Source organism: Malaclemys terrapin, chromosome 3 (assembly GCF_027887155.1).
Source record: "Malaclemys terrapin pileata isolate rMalTer1 chromosome 3, rMalTer1.hap1, whole genome shotgun sequence".
NCBI lineage: Eukaryota > Metazoa > Chordata > Testudines > Emydidae > Malaclemys > Malaclemys terrapin.
The window spans coordinates 38,942,854-38,964,929 of NC_071507.1; the positions used below are offsets into that span (position 1 = coordinate 38,942,854).

General features: G+C 43.8%; 1 protein-coding gene across 1 annotated transcript; it reads left to right on the forward strand.

The window, feature by feature from the left end:
- Positions 1-13,178: 13,178 nt before the first annotated feature.
- On the forward strand, positions 13,179-14,168 carry OXER1 (oxoeicosanoid receptor 1). Its single transcript, XM_054022542.1, has one exon. It carries the CDS (start codon positions 13,179-13,181, stop codon positions 14,166-14,168), a length of 990 nt encoding a protein of 329 aa, XP_053878517.1.
- Positions 14,169-22,076: the final 7,908 nt, after the last annotated feature.

Consider the following 22,076-nt stretch of genomic DNA (forward strand, 5'->3'; position numbering starts at 1 on the left):
CCTGCTCTTAAGCCCAACTGGGAGTCAGCTGACCAGTCACAGGTACACTGGTCTCTTCCCTTTAAAGGTCCAGTGCCACCCTGTGACAACCCCCTTGTGCTTTATTCACCAAGCAGAGAGGTTTTGGAACTGCCTTTATCCCACCATCTCCCTGCAGTTTAAAAAATGGGCCGATGAGATCATCAGCTGCAAACCCTCCTTCCTCCAAATCTTGTTTCCAAAGAAGTATTTGCAGAAAAGATTAAGGCAGCTTTCCTTCTGGCAGGGTGCAATCCTTGAATTTTGAACACGACTGTCTGCTTGACATTTATATTATATAATTAGGAGCAGTTGTCATGTTGTTATGCTTCTTCTTCCATATGGCACAATAATCCACCATCAGAGACTTATAGTTCATGACACCCACTTCAGCTTGTGCATGTGCAGCTGGGTGGCCATACGGTGGTTCATCCTCACTAAGATACATTTTCCCATTCTGGTTTGTGTAGGTTAGATAGTGACTGATTTATGCTTCTGGTTGGGTAGTAAGGGTCACAAGGAATAATGCACAAGAGAGGTGCAGATGCAAGTTATCAGCACACCTCGCTCCACAGTGCAGCATGAGGACTCTGCCTATGTTCTAACAGAATGAAAGCAGTGTTCCATGCTGCAAGGCGGTGTTGCCCTGAGCCACAGCTCCCTTAATGGTGTCAGTTCAAGAGATGACAGAATTGAGCCCGAAGTGGCAACTTTGGACATAGGATTCAGAGGGCCATAGACGGCCCTTGAGCAGTGGCAGGATTCCCCGTGACATCAGGGGAAGTACAATATGTACATGCATATTGATAGCAGTATCCTTAAGGATTGTAAAGCCTTCTGAGGAATTTTTAAGATGATTTTCCATCACTTGCATGGTCTAAAACTTCATCTAGGTCAGGGGTTTTCAAACTGGGGGTTGGGACCCCTCAGGGGGTTGCAAGGTTCTTACATGGGGGGTCGTGAGCTGTCAGCCCCCATCCCAAACCCCACTTTGCCTCCAGCATTTATAATGGAGTTAAATATCTAAAAAAGCATTGTAATTGATGGAGGGGGGAACACTCAGAGGCTTGCTATGTGAAAGGGGTCAGTAAAAAAGTTTGAGAATCACTGATCTAGGTATTTATGACACAGTAGATTAGATTGATCAGCGATTGATCGGCTGCATGTGACCAGGATTGCAATCATGAATGAGCATGCATGATAATTGTGATAGTAGTATTCAGAGCTTATGAGATGGTGCTTTTTTCATGTCCTCTGTGTATATATATCTTCCTACTGTATTTTTCACTGCATGCATCCGATGAAGTGGGTTTTAGCCCACAAAAGGTTATGCTCAAATAAATTTGTTAGTCTCTAAGGTGCCACAAGTACTCCTCATTCTTTTTGCTGATACAGACTAACACGGCTACCCTCTGAAACCTGTCACTCATGGTTAAGTAAGTCATAATACAGCCATTTGGGAGGAAGAAGAGTCATATGGTCAAAGCACCAGGCTGAGGGGTCAGGAGACTTCAGTTCCTTACTCAGCTTTACTACAACCTCCTGTATGACTTTGGACACTGCAGTCACTTCACCTCTGTTTCCCTATCTGTTAAATGAGGTACCCATCTCACAAGAGTGTTGGGAGGCTTAAATCCTGGCATGAGAGAGAACAAAATAACCACAGTCAATGAGACAGGAACACACGTGAGATTAAAGCTTGTTCAATATGAACCAAGAGCCAAGGATTGTAATTAAATACCAAATATATAAATAAATACCTAAAATAATAAAATCAACTCTGTCAAAGGCTATTGTCAAACAAAAGGAGGGATAATACCAAGCTCACAGTCAATAAATGACTTAGTAACTCAGGCAATGGTATTTTCATACAATCACAAGCCTTAAAACCTCACTGAATGCTGAAGAAGCCAGTGCAGGCAAAACCTTGGTATGCAGAAAATGTGTGTATGTGCCTGCATAGACTACACTGAATTGAACAATGCTTCAGCAACCATTCATTCCATCTGAAGAACAAACAAAAGTTACTCTCCTGATATAGTTAAAATAGTACAAGCCCCCTAGCACAGGTACAGTTAAAACCACGCTTATACCAGTATAGCTTATTCCCATATGAGAAGGGGAATAAAGTATACTAGTATAAGGCACTTTTATATTGGTATATCAGCACAACCTCGCATATGGATAAAGTTATAACTATCAGTTTTAAAAAAAGAAAATCACACCCCATCTGACCAGCACAAAAACTCTATTCAGCCAAGCCTTCAGCATTTGATCTTTGCAAAGCCTTAGTGAGGGGTATTTAAAGGGTTTGTCTATTAAAAACAATAGGAGCAAGTACATCTGAGTGCAAAAATTTGGCCGTAAAAATAAGAGACTCAGGAAAACTCCCCATATTTTCTAATGCCATCCCTTGCCGAGTCTAAGCAATATCTGAAGACATTATTACATCAAATAAACTTTTATAGGGTGCCACACTCCTGATGATGGATAACTTTTACAGGTGCATGCTTTAGTAAATTGATCGGTCATGCATGTGAACACCTCAGTTTATACAGCCTGAGTAGTATATGCAACTCTTCCTGACTGAAAACTATAGAGTTTGGTGTATACAGCTCTCCTTGTTCAAACTAGGCAATTTGATCTCTATCACTACAGTAGGTAATTTGGCTTCTGCCTGTATCTAGGAAGATAATGTAGCTCACATAAGTGCATAAGCATAGGGAAACTGAACAAGGGGATGATAGGCAGACTGACAAAGCAAATTCGGAGTCAGGCTGTGGCTTTAGAACGTACTAACATATTAGGCAAGGGGAAGCCAGTACACCGGAGGGCTGTGTAACTGGATATATTCCACAGGAAGAGAACACAGGTTTGCTTCTGGGAGTGCTAGAGGAACAAACATGGGAGGAGCAGTGTCTACAGCCTATAAAAGTGTGCAATATCTATTCCCCGGACTGGTAATTGAAGCAAAAAGGGCCCATAGGCAAGCCTTCTTAAAGGTGCCCCTTGCTAGTGTGGGTGCTAATACACCACACTTTTAATCCTGGGAAATTCCAGCTGCCCCCTGCATAGGTGCACAAGGGGGATAACCCGCTGTCCACTAATGCAAGAAAAAAACGAATATAGCACCTTGTCACAGGCATTACCCTTATGGCAGCATTCCTTAACCAAGATCTGTTTTGGAAACAGGAGGAATTATAGATGAAAGGAATTAGAGGAGATAGAAAACAAAAATCAGCAAGTAAGGAAACAACTGGCAGGACTGCAGCTAGAGGAGCACACTACCACTCCTCCCACCAGAATCTTCCAAAAAGGAAGTCATACAGGAACTAAGTACTAGAAAAAACAGGAGGTCATAGAATCCCTTTAGCAGGAAGGAACTAATCTAGGGACAAACAATAATTACTCCCTTGGGCTAGACGTTTTTTCCAAGGTAGCCATGATGCTTCCAGCCAACACTGACTAACCTTGGAGCAAAGAGCCAAACACCAACTGCGCTAGTTTTTTACAAACATGCAACAGATCCAGATAGTCATAAAACCACAACAAAATCCTAAACACTGGCTACATGCAGCTGACTATGGGCTCAATCATCACCTCTCCAGGGAAAATCTGTGCAAGGGGAAAAATTACTTGGGGAACCTCCTTGGGGAAAGAGAGTAACTACAGCTACCCATTGGGCAGGAGGCATATCTACTCAACCTTACGGAACCTGTGGATTGATGGGGAATACTGGTTCCAACCCCATGCATCCAGAGGCACACAGGGTAGAAAGCCACACTGTACTCCTTCCCCATTATCCTGTGGAACTTTGCAGCCGTTGCCTCCCCTGCTGTCGTAGGGCAGACATAAAGCCCTCTGCTTAACACCACCAGTGCAGAAACAAGCGCTGCACTTGCCCTGCAGAAACTGCAGTGCAGGGGATGTTCTGACAATTCTCTACTGCTGCAAGCACTGTGTGGACTATGGCAGCAGGGAGATACATGTTAGAGGCATTCTCTGGGATGTCCTAGCCCACAGCACAGACCCAATCCATCCTTGGCAAGCCCGAAACAGAACTGGCATAAGCTGCCACCCTTCACTCCTGTTACTGGCCCAGTGACAAATTCAGCAGATGAAGAGTTTCCCAAGGTAAAGGATGTTAAGGGGAAAGCCATGACTCTCCATTCTGTGAGCTCAAATATCTTTCTGCCCCCTTTTTAGTCTCCTTTGCTCCCCACTATAATGTGCACAGCCCTAAAATGTTATAGAAACTAAAAAACTACAGAGCCCAGACTGGAACCAACCCTCACAAGAACCAAGGACCATCACAGACCTCACCACCTTCTCCAAGGGCAAGACATGCTTCCTATTGTGCTCTCTCTTCACAAAGCAGCACGTAGATATGAAACATACCAAAACATTACACTACACTGTATACACAATTCTCTTCTGGGGCGAGGACAAAAGGAAGAACCAGATGTGACAAATATTAGCGATGGTGCTTAATGCACCTATGGAAGTTGCTCAGACATTACAGTGATGACAGCAGTAAAAGTGCCTAAAGAGAATACAACTGAGCAGTTGTACAGGTGTCAAATGGCCCATCTTTCTGAACATCCTTCCATCGAGTATATGTTCCTTGTCAGTTTCAAGAGAATAGTTGCCCCAAAGTGTACCTGGCTTTATCCTTCCAACTGGTGCACACAAAGCAGTGTGAGCAGTTCAGCAGGTGGCTCTTTCTGCTCTGAGTTTGTACCAAATCAATGCCCCTCCATGGGGCTAGGAGGCACAGTGCTGCACGTCAAACCAAAGTCCTGACCATTTGGGGGCTGTAAAAATAAGAGCGTTGAACCCTTATGACGTGGTTAGTTTCCAGGCTTCCATTCTGCCTCCCTCAATTCCGCCTTATTTTGAATCAGGTACAGTCTTCTTCCACACATCCTGCCATAAATGCTCAGTAACAACTACCCGTTGCTATTTCTCACCATGGTTTCTGCCTTTATTTACTGGCTCTCGTGACTCAAGCAGCAAACTCTAAACGTACTATTCCTCTCATAGGGTTAAACAAGCACAAGAGTCAAAGTCAGAAACTTCCAGGTCATAGGACTCACTGTCCTACTTTAAAGGCACCTCTTGAGACTGGTCCTTTTTCTACTCTGAGATTAGACAGGCCTCTTTTTCAGGTTACCCTAATTTACCTTTTCAGGCTAACAAGGCCAAGTGTCCTGAACAGATGAATCCTCAGTGCAATGACTGTATTCCATCAGACCCAGACAAGCTGGAGAGGATGGAACCCCCCAGCCTGAAGGCTGTGAAAATATCAGCAACTTTCTTAAGGCCTGTGTTGTTTAGCCCATTATAGAAGTTGGATATGGTGCTTATAGTCACAAAGAGGACTCCCTCTCCCTTACCCTCCAAAAAACTGAAGGGCTTTTGACTCCCTTGACTCACACACCTCTATTTATGAAACTACAGATTTAGGCCATGTCTACACTACACTGCCACTTATGTCGGCAAAACTTATGTCACTCTCAGGTGTGAAAAAACAAACCACGAGCGACATAAGTTTCGCCACATAAGTGCTCACGTGCAGAGCGCTGTGTCAACGAGAGAAGCTCTCCAGCTGACAGAGCTTCTGCCACTTGTTGAAGTGGTTTATTATGTCAACAGGAGAGCGCTCTCTCCTGTCGGTATAGAGCAGATACACAAGCGATCTTACAGCGGCGCAGCTGCAGCGGTACAGCTGTGCCACTGTTAGTTCACTAGTGTAGACGTGGCCTAGTGGACTATTATCAGATACTTCCGTGCTAGAACGAATGATTTTGTTTCCTTTATATCTCATAAATGTGCAGTAAATATGATGAACTTTTCTGACAACACAAAACTTAGAGAGAATAAAACCTTATTGTGCTCTGTTGGGTCATCATGACCCTCTCTCTCACACAGCCAGGCATAACATTTCAGTTCAGAAGGCAATTTGCCATACAGTATCTGCCATTAGGATTCATGGGCAAAGATTTAATCATCTCGATCATTGCCATCCACCCCCTTCTGTCACGTCCAATGTCAGTTCATTTAGGGGCAACACCTTTTTTTTTAATACTGGAAAAGAGGGATGTAAATATGACAGAATTAGCTATTTTTTAAGTTTTTTGCTTTTTGGCACTACTGGCAAATTTACTTTAGCATAACTTGTAGGATGGCAGTTTGTGAAAAGGAAGCCAGAAATAATGAGGATCTAGCATTGCAGCAAGCCTGCAAAATGTCCTGAGTGCCATGGCCAAAGGGCCATGAGAATGTCTTTTTGCAGGATGCACTTTGGGTCTATTTCCAAGGTCAGCTTAGTGGTTAGCTTTTTATTATTATTATTATTATTATTATTTTTCTCTGCTTAAAACAAAAAAGTTTTAGATGCCTTGATAATTAAGATATGTAATATCTTGAGCCCAGTTCTGGATTTTGCTAGTACTTCCATTAGATCTAATGTCTGTCATTTCAACTGCTTGCCAATCACACACTGAAGTCCAGTTCTAGCTGTGTGCACTTCATTAGCCTATTTTTTTCCAAGTGTAGCTGGAAATGAAAAACCCGTCACACCCTTGCAATCTCATTTTTTTATAAGTGAGATTTTAGAAATTCAGCATGAGTCAAGTTCATCCATGCTTGTAGCTCGGTTGACAATGTGAATTTACACCAAGAAAGAAGGTGGCCCAGTGTATTTTAAAAATAATAATATAAGATTTCAAAAAAAAGTTAGGCTTCCTTCCTGTTAAACCCTCTGGTTTAGCCTGATAAGCTCTTGCTAGGTGATGCAAACTTCCCTAAAAGCAATGAACTTTTGCAAGTCTTTTGAAACTTCTGGGATGCTAAAGGGCAAAAGGCACAAATTCTCTAGTAATTTTTAGGTATGAGCTGTTCTGAGCAATTGTTTAGTTTAATTGTTCTGCAGCTCCTATGCCAAATGCTACTACTATTACCTTACACTTACATAGCATTTTCATTTTGATGGGTCTCACAGTGCTTCACAAATTAAATACACACAACTGCACTGAAATGCAGACACTTCTTGGGTAAGGGCAGGCCCCAACTCTCATGCAAAAAGCCTCTCAGATTTTCAGGTTTAATTGAAAGACCCACACAAAATAAGATATCTAGTTCGCAATTCACCTGCTAGAGAAAGAGGGAGAATTAAATGGACCCTAACATGAGTTAAAAATGTTGCTTCAGAGAGTAGGGACTAGATATTTGTCTCTACAATGGACTCTGCTTTTCAAAGTAAAGGCTGGTCATATGGTTAATGTGCTGGACCTCAGGAAACATGAGATCATTCCCAACTATGCCACCTATTCTGTCAAAACTGGGTAACTGGGCAACAAAATGGCAAGTGAAATTTAATGCTGATAAATGCAAAGTAATGCACATTGGAAAGCATAATCCCAACTATACATATAAAATGATGGGGTCTAAATTAGCTGTTACCACTCAAGAAAGAGATCTTGGAGTCATAGTGGATAGTTCTCTGAAAACATCCACTCAATGTGCAGCGGCAGTCAAAAAAGCGAACAGAATGCTGGGAATAATTAAGAAAGGGATAGATAATAGGACAGAAAATATCATGTTGCCTCTATATAAATCCATAGTACGCCCACATCTTGAATACTGTGTGCAGATGTGGTCGCCCCATCTCAAAAAAGATATATTCGAATTGGAAAACGTTCAGAAAAGGGCAACAAAAATGATTAGGGGCATGGACCGGCTTCTGTCTGAGGAGAGATTAATAATCTTAGGCTATAGATATTCAGACCTGTCTGTAAAGGCCTATACTTTAAGAATTTAGGTATATGTTTATCATTTAGCTAGTGATAGAGATTTAAAAGAAAGACTCAAAATCACTGTCTGCCCGTGTAAGGGCCTTCTCTCACTGTGACAGTCTGAGGCCCTGTTCTTAAATCAAGGCCTTTGGCTAGGCAGTGGGAGCAGCCATAAGCTGGAAAGCATTTCAGACCAGTCATATTGAAATAAGGCCATCTGGGGCTGTTAGCAAGGTGATCGCTCTATCACCTCCAGATAAAGGGATGAGCCTAGAAGATGTAAAAGGAAATTTAGTTTGATAGTTTTCTGTTTGGTAAGAACTCACTTATCAATAGACATACAGTTGGGAAACCCTTATGTCTTTATAGATGTAGTTGTGAAAGCCTCAATTCTGTATTGTTTTGTCATTATAGTTCCCACTTTGCTAGTTGCATGGTCTCTGTCTGGTTCTGTGATTGTTTCTGTCTGCTGTATAATTCATCTTGGTGGGTGTAAACTAATAAGGTGGTGGAATATAGTTAGTTAGCTAATCATGTTACAATATTTTGGATTGGTTAGGTAAATTTCAGTAAAATGATTAGTTAAGGTAAAGCTGAGAATATTACTATATAAATTAGGGGCAAACAGGAAGTAAGTTGGGATTCAAAAATAAGGAAAAAGAACTTGGATTTAAGCTTGCTGGAAGTTCACCCAATAACCATTGAATTGTTTGCACCTTCGGACTTCGGGTATAGTTGCCCTCTGTTCACACGAGAAAGACCAGGGAGGTGGGAGGGTGAAGGAATAAGCCCTCTAAAAAATAAGACTGGGACTTTTCAGCTTGGAAAAGAGACAGCTAAGGGGAGATATGATTTAGATCTATAAAATCATGACTGGTGTAGAAAAAGTAGATAAGGAAGTGTTGTTTACTACTTCACACAACACAAGAACTAGGGGTCACCAAATGAAATTAATAGGCAGCAGGTTTAAAACAATTAAAAGGATGTATTTCTTCACACAATGCATAGTCAATCTGTGGAACTCCTTGCCAGAGGATATTGTGAAGGCCAAGACTATAACAGGGTTCAAAAAAGAACTAGATAAATTCATGGAGGATAGGTCCATCAATGGCTATTAGCCAGGATGGGCGGGAATGGTGTTCCTAGCCTCTGTTTGCCAGAAGCTGGGAATGAGCAACAGGGTATGGACACTTGATAATTACCTATTCTGTTCATTCCCTCTGGGGCACCTGGCACTGGCCACTGTCAGAAGACAGGATACTGGGCTACATGGACTTTTGGTCTGACCCAGTAGGGCCATTCTTACGTTGTTTCATTTCTCTGTGCCTTAGCTCCCCATATGTAAAATGGGAATAAAAATAAGTATATATAATAGAAAGCTCTTTGGGACAAGGACTCTCTTTTACTGAGAGTGTGTATGATGCCTAGCACAACAGTGCCCTGATCTCATCTAGTGCATTGAGGTGCTACAATTGATAAGAAGGGACAGCTTGCTTAACCTGTGACAAAGAATTCTGACTTTGCTTCACTGAAGACAGACTCACCAGGGATAAGATATCAGACAGGTCAGAGTCAAGGTTCTACATTCTCTACAGCAAATTAGACCTACATTTTGCGGCATTCTGGTGGAAATTCTGCAGCAGCTTCAGATAAAGTCAATAAAGAAACTTTCATTTTTATATTAAACATTAAAAAGTCCAGTTGATACAGTGCTTTTGTTATTTTGATACTAAATTCCATTTATTTTACACTGCACTCCTATTTTCAGTTTCCAACATGCTGCACATTGTGCATTGACAGTGTGGGATGGGGTGCAGACTCACCACCGCGACGCCTCTTGCTGGTTGGTTGGGGAATTTCAGTGGCACGCTTTGCTAGTGGTATCTCACCCTGTTACTTTCTTGGTCTCCACTGTCCAACCCCCATCACTCCCCACAGCATCCGCTTCTGGACACTGCCCTGCAGCTGTGCCCGCCTCACTGGCTCCCCCACCCCCATTCCCGGGGGACTAGCAGCTTCTGGTTCTATCACTCACCTCAGTAGCTCACTGCAGTCCTCAGTCTAGCCCCTTCCTCCAAGGGCAAACTGCAGTCTGGCTTAGCCACTCTCATCACTGGCAAGTGAGGGGGGAAAGGAGGAGGGGGCAGGCCCGCCCACTACTCTGGGCCTCAACCCAGGGACCCTCTAGTGGCAGCCGCTTACTGCCCTCCTCCAACTCTCCTCTACTGCCTACTTCCCTGGGCCACTTCTACATAGACCCAGCACCTTCTCTGCCCCTTTGTGTCAGGGCCCTAGTCTGGCAGTCATCAGCCTAGAGCTTTCCCAGCTTCTGCTGGCCCAGCCCTGCACGGTTTTCTCTAAGAGCCAGTTCTTCTCCCTTTGCCCTCCAAGGAGAGACTCAGCTCCTTGCTGCCCTTATAGGGCCCAGCCTGGCCCTGATAGGCTGCTTTCAAGCCTCCATTTAATTGGCTCCCAATAAGCCATTCCATTGGCTGGGGCTCCATGCAGCCTCTCTGGCATGCTCCAACTCCTTCCATGCCAGAGTGAGGCAGCTGCCCCACTACACAGTATCTAACTGCATCAGAAAAGTTAGCCAGGATGAAGCTGGAAGATTGGCAGCTGCTGGTAGAGGACCTTTGGGGTTTTGGCACCTGGGTTGGCAGTTTGGATTGTGGGATAAGAAAATTAGCTGGAAGTGTGTGCTAAAATGATCAGCAGTGAAATAGTGAACTCCACTGATACAGGAATTGTCTCCTTTGGGCTTTGGTATCAACAGCACAAGAAATTGAAAGCAAATGGGCAGATCTCTCCTCTCAGGAAGCTGCAGAGTCAGGAAATCACTGCTACATCAGCGTAACAGGCTTGCTCTTGGGCTCACAGCAAACCACTTCTTCTGGGCCCCCATTTTGAAGACAAAAATGTTTTTTATTTAGTTGTCATCCCCATTAGACAGGGCATCACCTACAGCAGACATACTCAGCAACAAGTCAGTCACTGGTAGCAAATCCAAACAATCTCACATTGGGCCTAACTTCCCTTCCCTCCGAGAGGCTCTGAAAGGCAGCAGTCTTTAAGCAGTTCCTGGCACAAGCAGCTCACACTCCGTGGGAAGTCTGCAAGATCAGCTCTCCCTCCCAGCCAGCTGCCATCTGAACCGGGCTCCCTCCTTTTAAGCCTTCTCAGAGCCTGCACCTATTTCAGGTGTAGTGAGGTGGGGCTAACTGAGCTCATGTAAGCTGGTTAACTCTTTCTTGGCCAGTGTGGGGTTTCTAGACCCCATCACAATCAGTTTTATACTCATTTCACATTTTAAAGACTTTGTTTACATCCATAATGGCTAAAAACACTTTAAAATGAAACTTAAGCTTCTAGAGCACAAATCTGAATTCCACAGAAAATCCTATGACCATAGAGTCACAGTAGAGCTGGTCAGAAATTTTCTAATGGAACATTTTTCCATAAGAAAATACCAATTTGTCCAAACTGAAACGTTCCATGGGAACATATTGATTTCAATGAAATTCCAATGAAACTGGGCAGATTTCTGACAGAACCCTACCTCCTAGACCGGGTTTCATTGGAAACCTGTCTGGTTTCCTGCCAGCTCGTCTGCCCAGCTCCTGGCAGCCCACCATGGAATAGGAACTCTAGTTTGCAGCCAACTCTAATATGCAGGCATGAGCCAGGAACCTCTTAGTACCAACTAGCATCATGGAAAAGCGGTCTCAACCAGGCTTGATTGAAAACACTGGAGAGAACTTCAGGTGAAATAAGCTTATTTCGACAGGAGGTTAACTTGGTAACGAAGTTGAGTCTCTAAAAAGCGTGTGATGATTTTGTTCTGTATGTAATCATTGGTTTCCAATTTCTATTCTTTGATAATAAACTTATTCTTGTTTACACTATAAATATACCTAAGTGCTGAGGGGTTAAGCAAAGTGGTGATCCTGAGTTGAATCCTACAAGCTGGTATGTACGGTTCCTTTGGGAACAGCGGGCCTGGTAATCCTGTGATCCAGGGGAAGGGGCTGGATCAGGGAATGCTCCAAGAATTCGGGGGTTAGAGTGTGCCTATAACTACCTATACAGAGGGAGCAAAGCCTGTGGAGGCCTGGAAAGTAGTGTTTGTGTGGCTAGATGCTGGTGATTTCAGGGAGCTGATCCACAAAAGAAACAGACCAGATTTCTTCACACAGAGGGCAGCAAGGGCCAGAGGTGATGATGGGATGGATGCAGGGCTGGGAGAGGTAGAGGGGCCCGGGGCAATGATGGGGATGGATGCAGGGCCAGGAAGGCAGCAGGGTCCTGGGGAGTGGGGGATGGATACAGGGCCGTGGGGGCTCAGTGCCCGCGGCCAGTACCCAGAGCTGGATGCCAGAGCCCAGGCCGGCATGGCTGGAGCCAGCGCTTGCTGCTGCGCAGCCAGGGTCAGGGGTTGGCACTCGGGGCCAGCGTCCGCCACCGCTCCTGCAGTGTTTTGCCCCACCTCTCTACCGAAGCAGTGCAGGGTGGCGCATCCAGGAGCAACAAGGAGGGAGGGGAAGGGGCTGATGCTTTGCCCCACCCCTTCACCATCCAGGAGGATGTCCTGGCCGCATTTGAGAAACGTTGGTTTAGGGAGAATGGTGTGGAAGATTTATAAAATCCTTATGTTTCAGGACATAAGCCAACAACTACTGCTGGGAGATAGAAAGGAACTTTCTCCATGGGCAGGTTATTCAATAGCTGCCTTTGCAGGTTTCTTGCACCTTCTCCTGAAGGAGCTGGTACTGGCCCCCCTCAGAGACAGGATAATGGATGAGATAGACGACCATTCTGATCCAGTATGGCAGTTCCTTTGCCCTTATGTTCCTAAGGAAAAATCACATGGAAAGAATAATGAAAACTAAATCCTTATGTTGTACTTGGAAAATAATAAGCACACTATATAAAACATACAGATTTGGTTGGGTGTCCTGTGCAAAGGGATCTGTAATCTTAGACTAGTTCTTACTGGATGAGGCAGACAGACAGACAAGTCAATAGAAGAAAAAAGGGAGAACTTCAGATGCAATCTAAATTTTGCTTCAGTTTCATCCTAAAACAGCACTATCAGCTTTTGTTCTCCACCACAAAGCTGTACCGATGACCAGAAAGTATTTCACAATCGATTGATAAGATTATATCTCTAGACACTTTCAGATAGTGTGTCATGTTGGTATTGACTCACTTTTTGCATACAAATACCACTTTTTGAAATTTCACTGTATTTCCTTTGCAGCTCACTTCAGAGACACTTGGCAAGTATTTGCAAGCATCTCAACTCACCATCCAACTGTGGGCAGCAGACATTTAAAAACCAGCAAGCGCTCCAGATTCGCAGCAATGAGCAACATGACAACGGATGGAGTTGCCACAATTGCAGTGATTTTTGCTCTTGTGGTTGGTGTGGAGATTGTCATAGGACTTGTTGGAAATGGCATTGCTTTGGGCATCTTTTGCTCCTACAGGAATCTCTGGTCATCAAGCACCGTGTATTTATTCAGCTTGATCATTGCTGATTTCTTCCTGATAATCAACTTGCCATTTCGTATCCACTACTACACGCATAATGAAGTCTGGGTCTTCACAGAGACATTGTGCGGGGTCAACCTATTCATGTTGTCAGTGAACAGGACAGCAAGCATTGTATTTCTCACTGCCATTGCAATGGATCGCTACTTCAAAGTGGTTCATCCTCACCACCAACTGAGTAAAATATCAACATCCTGTGCTGCAAAAGTAGCAATTGCACTTTGGATCATAGTTATACTGATGAACGGCCATGTCTTTACCTTGGATTATAGTCAGAGTAAGAACAGTTCATGTCAAAGTTATAACCCTCGTTTTGAACCACGAGCAGCAGCCACGTGGCATGCAATATTATTTTTTCTTGAATTTTTTCTGCCTTTAGGCATCATCATGTTCTGTATTTTCAACATTATCTTGAAGCTAAAGCAGAGGAAATTGGCTAAAAGGAACAAGGTCCAAAGATCTGTGAAAGTGCTGATAGTCATTGTTTTGGTATATATCGTCTGCTTCTTGCCTAGTATTTTAATTGCTACAGTTGGGGTGGTTATTATAAAAGTGGCCTCTAAACATATTGGCACTGTTGGCAAGTTATTACATGCCTCATTTGCCTTTACATACCTAAACAGTGCACTTGATCCAGTTCTGTATTGCTTTTCAAGCCAAGTATTCCTAAATAGATGCAAAAAAGTGCTTTCCCAGGCTGGATGGTTTAAAACCTCTCTGACAGAAGGAACCAATGAAAGGTCATCAAGATCTTCTGAACAAAGAATGAAGACCCTCGAATCATCAACAGTAAGGAAATAGAGCCTAGGCTTGCTCTACTACAGCCAATATTTGTACAATAAGAGGATGTTTTCCTAAAATTGGTTGAATAATAGTCTCCATAGAAATTGAGCAAGATCTACAATGCCTGGCCTGTGTTTAGGAGTAGCTTTGAGTGCACAACATTCCCAATGACTTCAAGGGGAATGACTCCTCTGAAATTAGGCAGCATGTATATAGCACGTGGACTGAAGACAGTTAAATGGGCTGAGTACCGTTTCCATGATCTAGTGGTACGAGTATGGGGATAGAGTTATGAATTCTTGGTTATATTCCTGATTCTGCATCTAACTGTATGACTTGGCAAGTCATGTGGACTAAAATTTTTGAACTCTGTGTTTAGGCACCTAAATAGGGTGTTTCATTTTCTGGGGTATGGAGTGTCCTTAATTCCCTCTGAAATCAATGGTATCAGAGTAGCAGCCGTGTTAGTCTGTATCCGCAAAAAGAACAGGAGTACTTGTGGCACCTTAGAGACTAACAAATTTATTAGAGCATAAGCTTTCGTGGACTACAGCCCACTTCTTCGGATGCATATATACCTTAGTCTCTAAGGTGCCACAAGTACTCCTGTTCTTTTTTCTGAAATCAATGGAAGTGATAGGTGCTCAGATCTCTGAAGATCAAGCCATTTATTTAGGTGACTTACTTTAGGCAAGCCAATTTGAAAGTGTTGCCTTTAAGTTCTCTGTACCTCAGTTCCCCATATGTAAAATGGAGAATACTACTACTTTCTTACTTCACATGGGTGCTGTGAGGTATTTGACATTTTCCAGAGAAAAGTGCTACAATATTTTAATGTATAATCGTGGTAGCAGTAGTCTAATTGCATATGTTGGTCCAGATTCCCATCTCAGTTATATTCATCATCATCATCAGTTCTCTGCCATAGCTCTGCATGGTCCTTTATAGAGACTTTTTAAAAAGACCCGAGGCCAAATTTTCAAAAGTGCTCAGCAACCACAAATGAGACCAAATTTTCAAGAGAGCTCAACTCCCATTTAGGCACCAGAATAAATGAACAGGTTTTCACCAGTTCTGGGTGCTCAGCTCTATTGAAAAATCTGTCCAGAAGCATCAAAATGGGAGTTGCTGGGAACTGAGCACTTTTCAAAATCTGACCCATAGTCTCTGCCCCAATGAGTTTACAACCTAAGTGAGCCAAACATATGGCGTGAACTCCTGGTCCCAGCAAAACCAATGGGAGTTTTGCAATTGATGTCAAGGGAGCCAGAATGTCATCCATGAAATGGAAATAAGTGATGAAAATCAAGGTGTAAGAAGCTCTTTGAATTAGCAGTGTTTAAGACACTTGGCACGCAAAAAAGTAGTGTCCTTCCAGACGTAGGCCTTGGCTACACTGGTGCTGTACGGTGCTGCAACGTGCTGCGCTCAGGGGTGTGAAAATGCGGCAGCGCTGTGAATCCCCAAGTGTAGCCAAGGCCATAGGGAGCAGTGTGAAAACAGGCACTGGGGCAGGAATGGAAAGAGGAGACATAGCAGCAAGGTGAGAGGAGTGAGCAGTGCACAAGGTGGGAGGTGTGGAGCAATGTGCAAGGAAACGGGAGCAGAGCTGTGGAGTCCATAGAGCTACTCCAGATTGACACCAGTGTGATAAGATCAGAAACTGGTCTATCATTTTCATGAGGAAAATTTTACATGGTTATAGAAGTAAAAGAAGACAATCATATCCCCTTGGTAATCACTAACCTAGCCAAAATTTCCAAAGAGATAGTAGGGGAGAAATGCAAATGCCTTTGATGAAAGCCAAGTAACGAAACCCCTGTTGGACTCTAAATATTTGGGGATAGAACTAAGAAGTTCTATATGCCACCTAGATTGTGAGTAAGTGCCTAGATCACAGTCCATTGTTTGCATGATAATTTACACTTACGAAAATATTTGTAAATAGAAAGGCCTGTTTCTGTTAGAAGCATATGCTATGCCGTGAGTTATCGTTTTCTTTGGGACATAATGGAGAGCTGTGAATGTGATTTTTATTGGCATTCCTAACATACCCAGTGATAGCTTCAAAATGTTTTCCTCAGTCAGCAGTCAGTGCCTAACTCAGAGGCTGGGGTTTTATTTTGAATAATTGTTTACTCTCCAGGGCATTCTTGTAATATTCTGTGAGGAGGGAGGTGGGTTAACATCAGTTTCCACAGATGGTCATTTTAAAGGATGTTGCGCCACTAGATCACAAACTTTCAGAACACAGTGTTCTGAAAGTTTACCTGGAAATAAGCATGCTTTAGCCTGCATAAATAGTAAATTGCTGCTTTCTTTTTGTTCTAACTTTGTATATTATAGAGTGGTATTCAGACACAATTATAGCATCAGTGGTGGATTAGCCACTGGGCCCAGGGGCCCCAGAAAAATGGGCACCCCCGTGCCCTGACCTGCTCCTCCTGCCCAGTCCCCCCCCCCACCAGTGCTCCTGCTGGGGAGTGGAGTTGGGGCACGGGGGCTTACCCTGTTACCTCTGCCTGCCCGGTGCTCCTGTTGGGGTGTGGGGCAAGCCCCCGCACCCCAACCCAGCTCCCTGACAGGAGTGCTGGGCGGGGGGGTCAGGGCAAGCCCCCACACTCCTACAATATTTCCCCAGTAGGAGTGCTAGGGTGGGAGTGGGGGGACTGCAGGCGGGTGGGCCCTCACTTGCTCTGGCCAAGGGCCCCACAAAACCCTAATTTGCCTCTGCATAGCATGATTGTTTATACTCATTCTGTGAATTCCTTTGATATGTTTTGGGGGGGAACATTCAAAGCTGTTAAGAACTGCTCTCTGCTCCTCACCATTAACTCACTGTCAAAATGTATTTATGTCTTTACAATGATAGCTGAAAAAAGAGACTGCTCCATTTGCCAAGTAGATCCAGAAGAAGACACCTAACTTCTTCTCCCCAGAACCACCATTTAAGCCATGGCCTAGTCTCCACCAACTTGGCACCAGCGCGTAGCAGACTTGAAAACAATTCTCGAGAGTTTCAGGAGAGTTACCAAAGAAAGCCTGCTGAGATATACTGCAGGCAAGAAGTGGAAGGCTGGTGCAGACCAGGACTAGATCAGTCTATATTAACTCCTGTATGCGCCAGAGGCTTCTTAGCCAAAATCATTCTAAATCGTTTTTCATGGAATAGGTTATTTCATCATGTAAATAAATATATTTGTCTCTTGAGCTATATATAATTTTGTAATTTAAAATTCACTCAAGTTATTTAGTATGAAGTGGGTTTTTGTTGCATAAAGGTCCTAACGTCTCAAATCCTCCCTTTGATGCACATTCCCAATGAAGTCAATGAGAAGAGGCATCTGTGCATTTTAGGATTTGATTTTAGGATTTGATGGACTTGATTTTCCACTACCTTGCACCTTGTGTTATTATTTGTGCCTACACAAAGTGGGTATAAAATGCTACCATGAGAGCTGATCAATAAATGAGGAAATTTTTCATGAACATTTTTGCAAATATTTGTTCCTTTTTTCATTAAAAAAAAAATCACCTTTCCCTCATTCCTATCATTCTGCTTTGAAAGCGTTTTACAATCACTTAGCAATCTTTTGAGCCAAGGGTCAATGACAAGACCAGATACAAGGCAGGGGAGAATCAGGCTCTTTCTCTACATAGTAAGGACAAAGACACTGAAGTGATTGTCAGCTCTCCTAATTACCTGAGTGAGAGAAGGAATGGTGAGATGCAGGCTTAGTAAATGCAATATTTGGCCAAAGCCTACTTTCAGCTGCACTAGTACAAGGCCACTGACTTCCACACAGGGCCGGCTCTAACTTTTTTGCTGCCCCGCCGAGCCCCCCTCCCCCGCTGAGCGCCGCCGGACCCCCCCCCGAGCACCATGCCCCATGCCGCCCCCCGCCGAGTGCTGCGCCGCTGAGCGCCGCGCCGCCCCCCCCCGCCGAGCGCCGCACCGCCGGAGCCTGCCTCCCCCCACCCCCCGCCGAGCACCGTGCACCGCGCGGCCGGAGCACCCCCCCACGGAATGCCGCGCTGCGCCGCGCTGCCTCCTGCCATCCCAAGATTGGCCGCCCCTTACCAGGTGCCGTCCCAAGCATGTGCTTGGTTGCCTGGTGCCTGGAGCTGGCCCTGCTTCCACAAGTGAGAGAAAATTTGGCCAAATAGTTGTATTGCTGTTTTTTATTACAGCCTCTCTTTATTATTGCTGCTTTTATCAGAGATTTTTCTTTAGCTATTTCCTTTGACTTATTCGGTAAACCTGGATATATTAGACAACATTGGGGGGAGGGATAGCTCAGTGGTTTGAGCATTGGCCTACTAAACCCAGGGTTATATATACTAAACCCAGGGTTCAATCCTTGAGGGGGCCACTTGGGGATCTGGGGCAAAATCAGTACTTGGTCCTGCTAGTGAAGGCAGGGGGCTGGACTTGATGACCTTTCAAGGTCCCTTCCAATTCTAGGAGATGGGATATCTTCATTAATTATTATTATTACATTCTTGACTCCAGTCACACCAGAAGTAAAAGGTAGAGGTTGCTCCTAATGGTCTGATCCAAAGCCCATCAAAGTGCTTGGAAATCTTTCCATTTACTTCAAGGGCCTTTGGATTAACCTCTTTCACTCTAGTACTGTTTTATTGAAACAACTTATAAACCCAGGCTGGAGCACCCATGGGGAAAAATTAGTGGGTGCTCCACAACCACCGGCAGCCAAGCTCCCCCCCACCAAGCGCGCCACATTTCCTCTCCTCCCCCTCCCTCCCAGCGCTTCCCGCCCCCCAGCCACCTAACAGCTGTTTGGCGGCGCTTAGGATTTTCCAGGAGGGAGGAAGAGGAGTGGGGATGTGGCACACTTAGGGGAGGAGGTGGAGAAGAGGCAGGGCAGGGGTGGGGACTTGGGGGATGGGGGTGGAATGGGGACAGGGCGAGGGCAGTGCAGGAGCGGGAAGAGGTGGGGCCAGGGGCAGGCAAGCACCCACCGGGCAGAGGGGAAGTCAGCACCTATGCATGTGTGTCCGGAGTCCTGGGGAACCTCACTGAGGTTACTCAATTAGGGTGAACTGCAAAGAATGGGGCAGACAATCCCCAAAGAAGGTGGATATTCCAATACTTAGATTTACCAAGCCACCACAAAACAGCTTCTATAACACCTTCCTGGTTACACAGAAGCCAACAACACAGTTCCCTTAATGTAACCCAGCCTTGGGCCTCCACCCAGACATCCAAGTCAAACATGATAAGGATTACTGAAAATCTTATTCATCATATAAAAACATTCTACCAATCCCAAAGGATCGGGCATATTACCTCCCAGGTTAATGAATATTTCAGATCTTACTCAAATACAGGCTTACCCCCAATCCTTATTATCTAAACTAAAATTTATTAAAAAAGAAAAAAGAGAGAGAGATTATTGGTTAAAAGATCAATATACAGACATGAGTACAGTTCTGAGATCAGATTCATAGTAGAGATGGTGAGCTTTGTAGTTGCAAAGAGTTCTTTTAGAATTTGTCCAGAGGTTATCATCCAATGTCCATATTCAGGGTGATCCAGGAAGAACTGGAGATCTCAGCCCTTTGACTTAAGTTTTCCCTGCATGAAGCATCAAGCAGATCTGAGAATAAAAGGATCAGAACCCAAGACATTTTTATACAGTTCCAGGCCTTCTTTGACAGCTGAACAATACATGAACATAGGTGAACAATAGGCAATCATGGAGACTTTGAAGTAGACTTATTTCCTAAGCATCACGGTAATTAGCTACATGGATTAACATAAGGCAATTGCCTGTTTTCCACCATTCCTGGGTGATTTGCTATACATTTCAAAGAGAGATGAATACAGTGATGTCACTATGTTTAAAGTTCATTTAAATGTTAAAATGTCCTTTCAATCTCTGAATTAACAGAATACAGCATAGACAGGGACTGTTTGATTAACCTCTAATTAACTGTTAACCTCTAATAATATATATATGTAAACACACAAAAACACAAACATTATCTACAAATATTGTGGAATCTCCATCTCTGGAGATATTTAAGAGTAGGTTAGATAAATGTCTATCAGGAATGGTCTAGACAGTATTTGGTCCTGCCATGAGGGCAGGGGACTGGACTCGATGACCTCTTGAGGTTCCTTCCAGTCCCAGAATCTATTAATGAATCTATAAATATGTCCCTAAAGGTTGAATCTGGGTCAATTAGCCTGCAAACTACTTAACCCTTTCTGGACATGCATCATATTTTGTATAAGATTCATTGCAATTATATAACAATGGTAGCAACAATGATTTGCATGGTCATATTCTAATCAGATAATGTCACACCACATAAGTACATAGTGTGTGCAAAATGCCACCAAAGCAGAATTCTCTATTTAAACCAGCAGTTGCTTTTACACCCACTTTGTACTCATGTAGATAATTGCACAACTGCAGAGAATCAGACTCTGTTTCTAAATGACCAGATCTTGACACATACCCACAGAATGCGTGCATAAATGATCAGACAGTTCCTCCCCCTCTTGCAATGGCCATGTATGTAGATAGCCAGAGCTCCCTTTGGCACAGGCTGCACCTCTGTCACCTGTTCAGGGCTCCATTTAAATCAGAGCTGTCTGGAGTGCTTTTCTTTATTAAATATTTCTGTATAAATACAGGACGGAACACAGCTTTCTGGAGAATATATTTTCCGGATGTATATTCATTGGGATTTAACCGTCACAGGCTATAATGATTAAAGGCGTCTTATATAAGAAAGATATGAGCTCCTGCTACTGTGTTAACAACTTCCTTTCTCTCTAGGGTTGTGCTCAGGACCTGTAATATGTTCATTCAATACTGCAACGTATTGAGTAAGAGCTGAGCTGACAATGTAAATATTAATCATCCTGACACCTAACAAATAACGTTCTCTCTTTAATCTGTAAATGATGACTGTTGTATTTGTTAGTAAATGGCGCTACAGCTAATCCACAGACTCCATTTGTTGTTCAGCTTTTGGTTTTGCTCCTTTTTATACACAATTTCAGCTTTCTCCTTCTAGCTGTTCTTTTGACATTTCCTTTACCGAGGGATGATGGAAGAGTTAAGGAAACTGTTTTCAGCATAGGTTATACATTCATTACTACTTGTATTAAAACGGTACCTGCAGGTATCCGTACAGGTAGGAGCCAGTCCCTGCCCCAAAGAAAGTATACAAGGAAAAAGAAGAAATTTAAAATGGAGGCCCAAAGGGGAGAAGTGACTAACACAAGCATTGTCAGTGGTGGGACAAGAACCCAAGTTTCTAGAATTTCAATCTAGTGCTTTATCTACTGCACTACATGACACCTCAGGCCTAAGCTTGGTATGCTGCGCTGGCTCATCTGGAGTAGTACACGGAGTACCATTGAGAAGTTGCATTGACTGACAGACTTCTCAACATGAATAAGGATGCAGAATTAGGACCTTAATGAATTTACTCTTTTTTTATGCTTGCAAATTATGTAGACAAGCCCTGAGAGCAGCTCCAAAGCGGCTCTTTCCTGCAGCCAATGGCTGTAGGGGCTGAAAATGGGCCAGAGTGCAGTGTGTTCTGCCCCTGGTCGTCTTTGTTCTGATATGCCCCCTAAGTGAGAAGGGGCGGAGAGGAACAAGTTTTATAGAGCTTTTCCACGTCTCCGATTGGCTGTGCCTGTACGGCAGCTTTCCAGCTGTTTCATGCTGCCTGAGCATTGCAAGGAAGCCTGAGCCAGGGCCCAGGATTGAGAACACAAGGAGCAGAGTTGATCCCACTCTAATACATTAATGGCAATAATCCATTGAAAAAGATCTCTTCTCTTTATTGCATTTATCTCTGTGCAGGGATGTACATGTGGCATTATCCTAAAAAGCAACATGGATCATTCAGCTGCCCAATTTGCAATTTGATATTATC

What these genes read in the sequence shown, in the direction of transcription:
- OXER1 (XM_054022542.1), top strand. Translation starts at nt 13,179, where the DNA reads ATGAGCAACATGACAACGGATGGAGTTGCCACAATTGCAGTGATTTTT.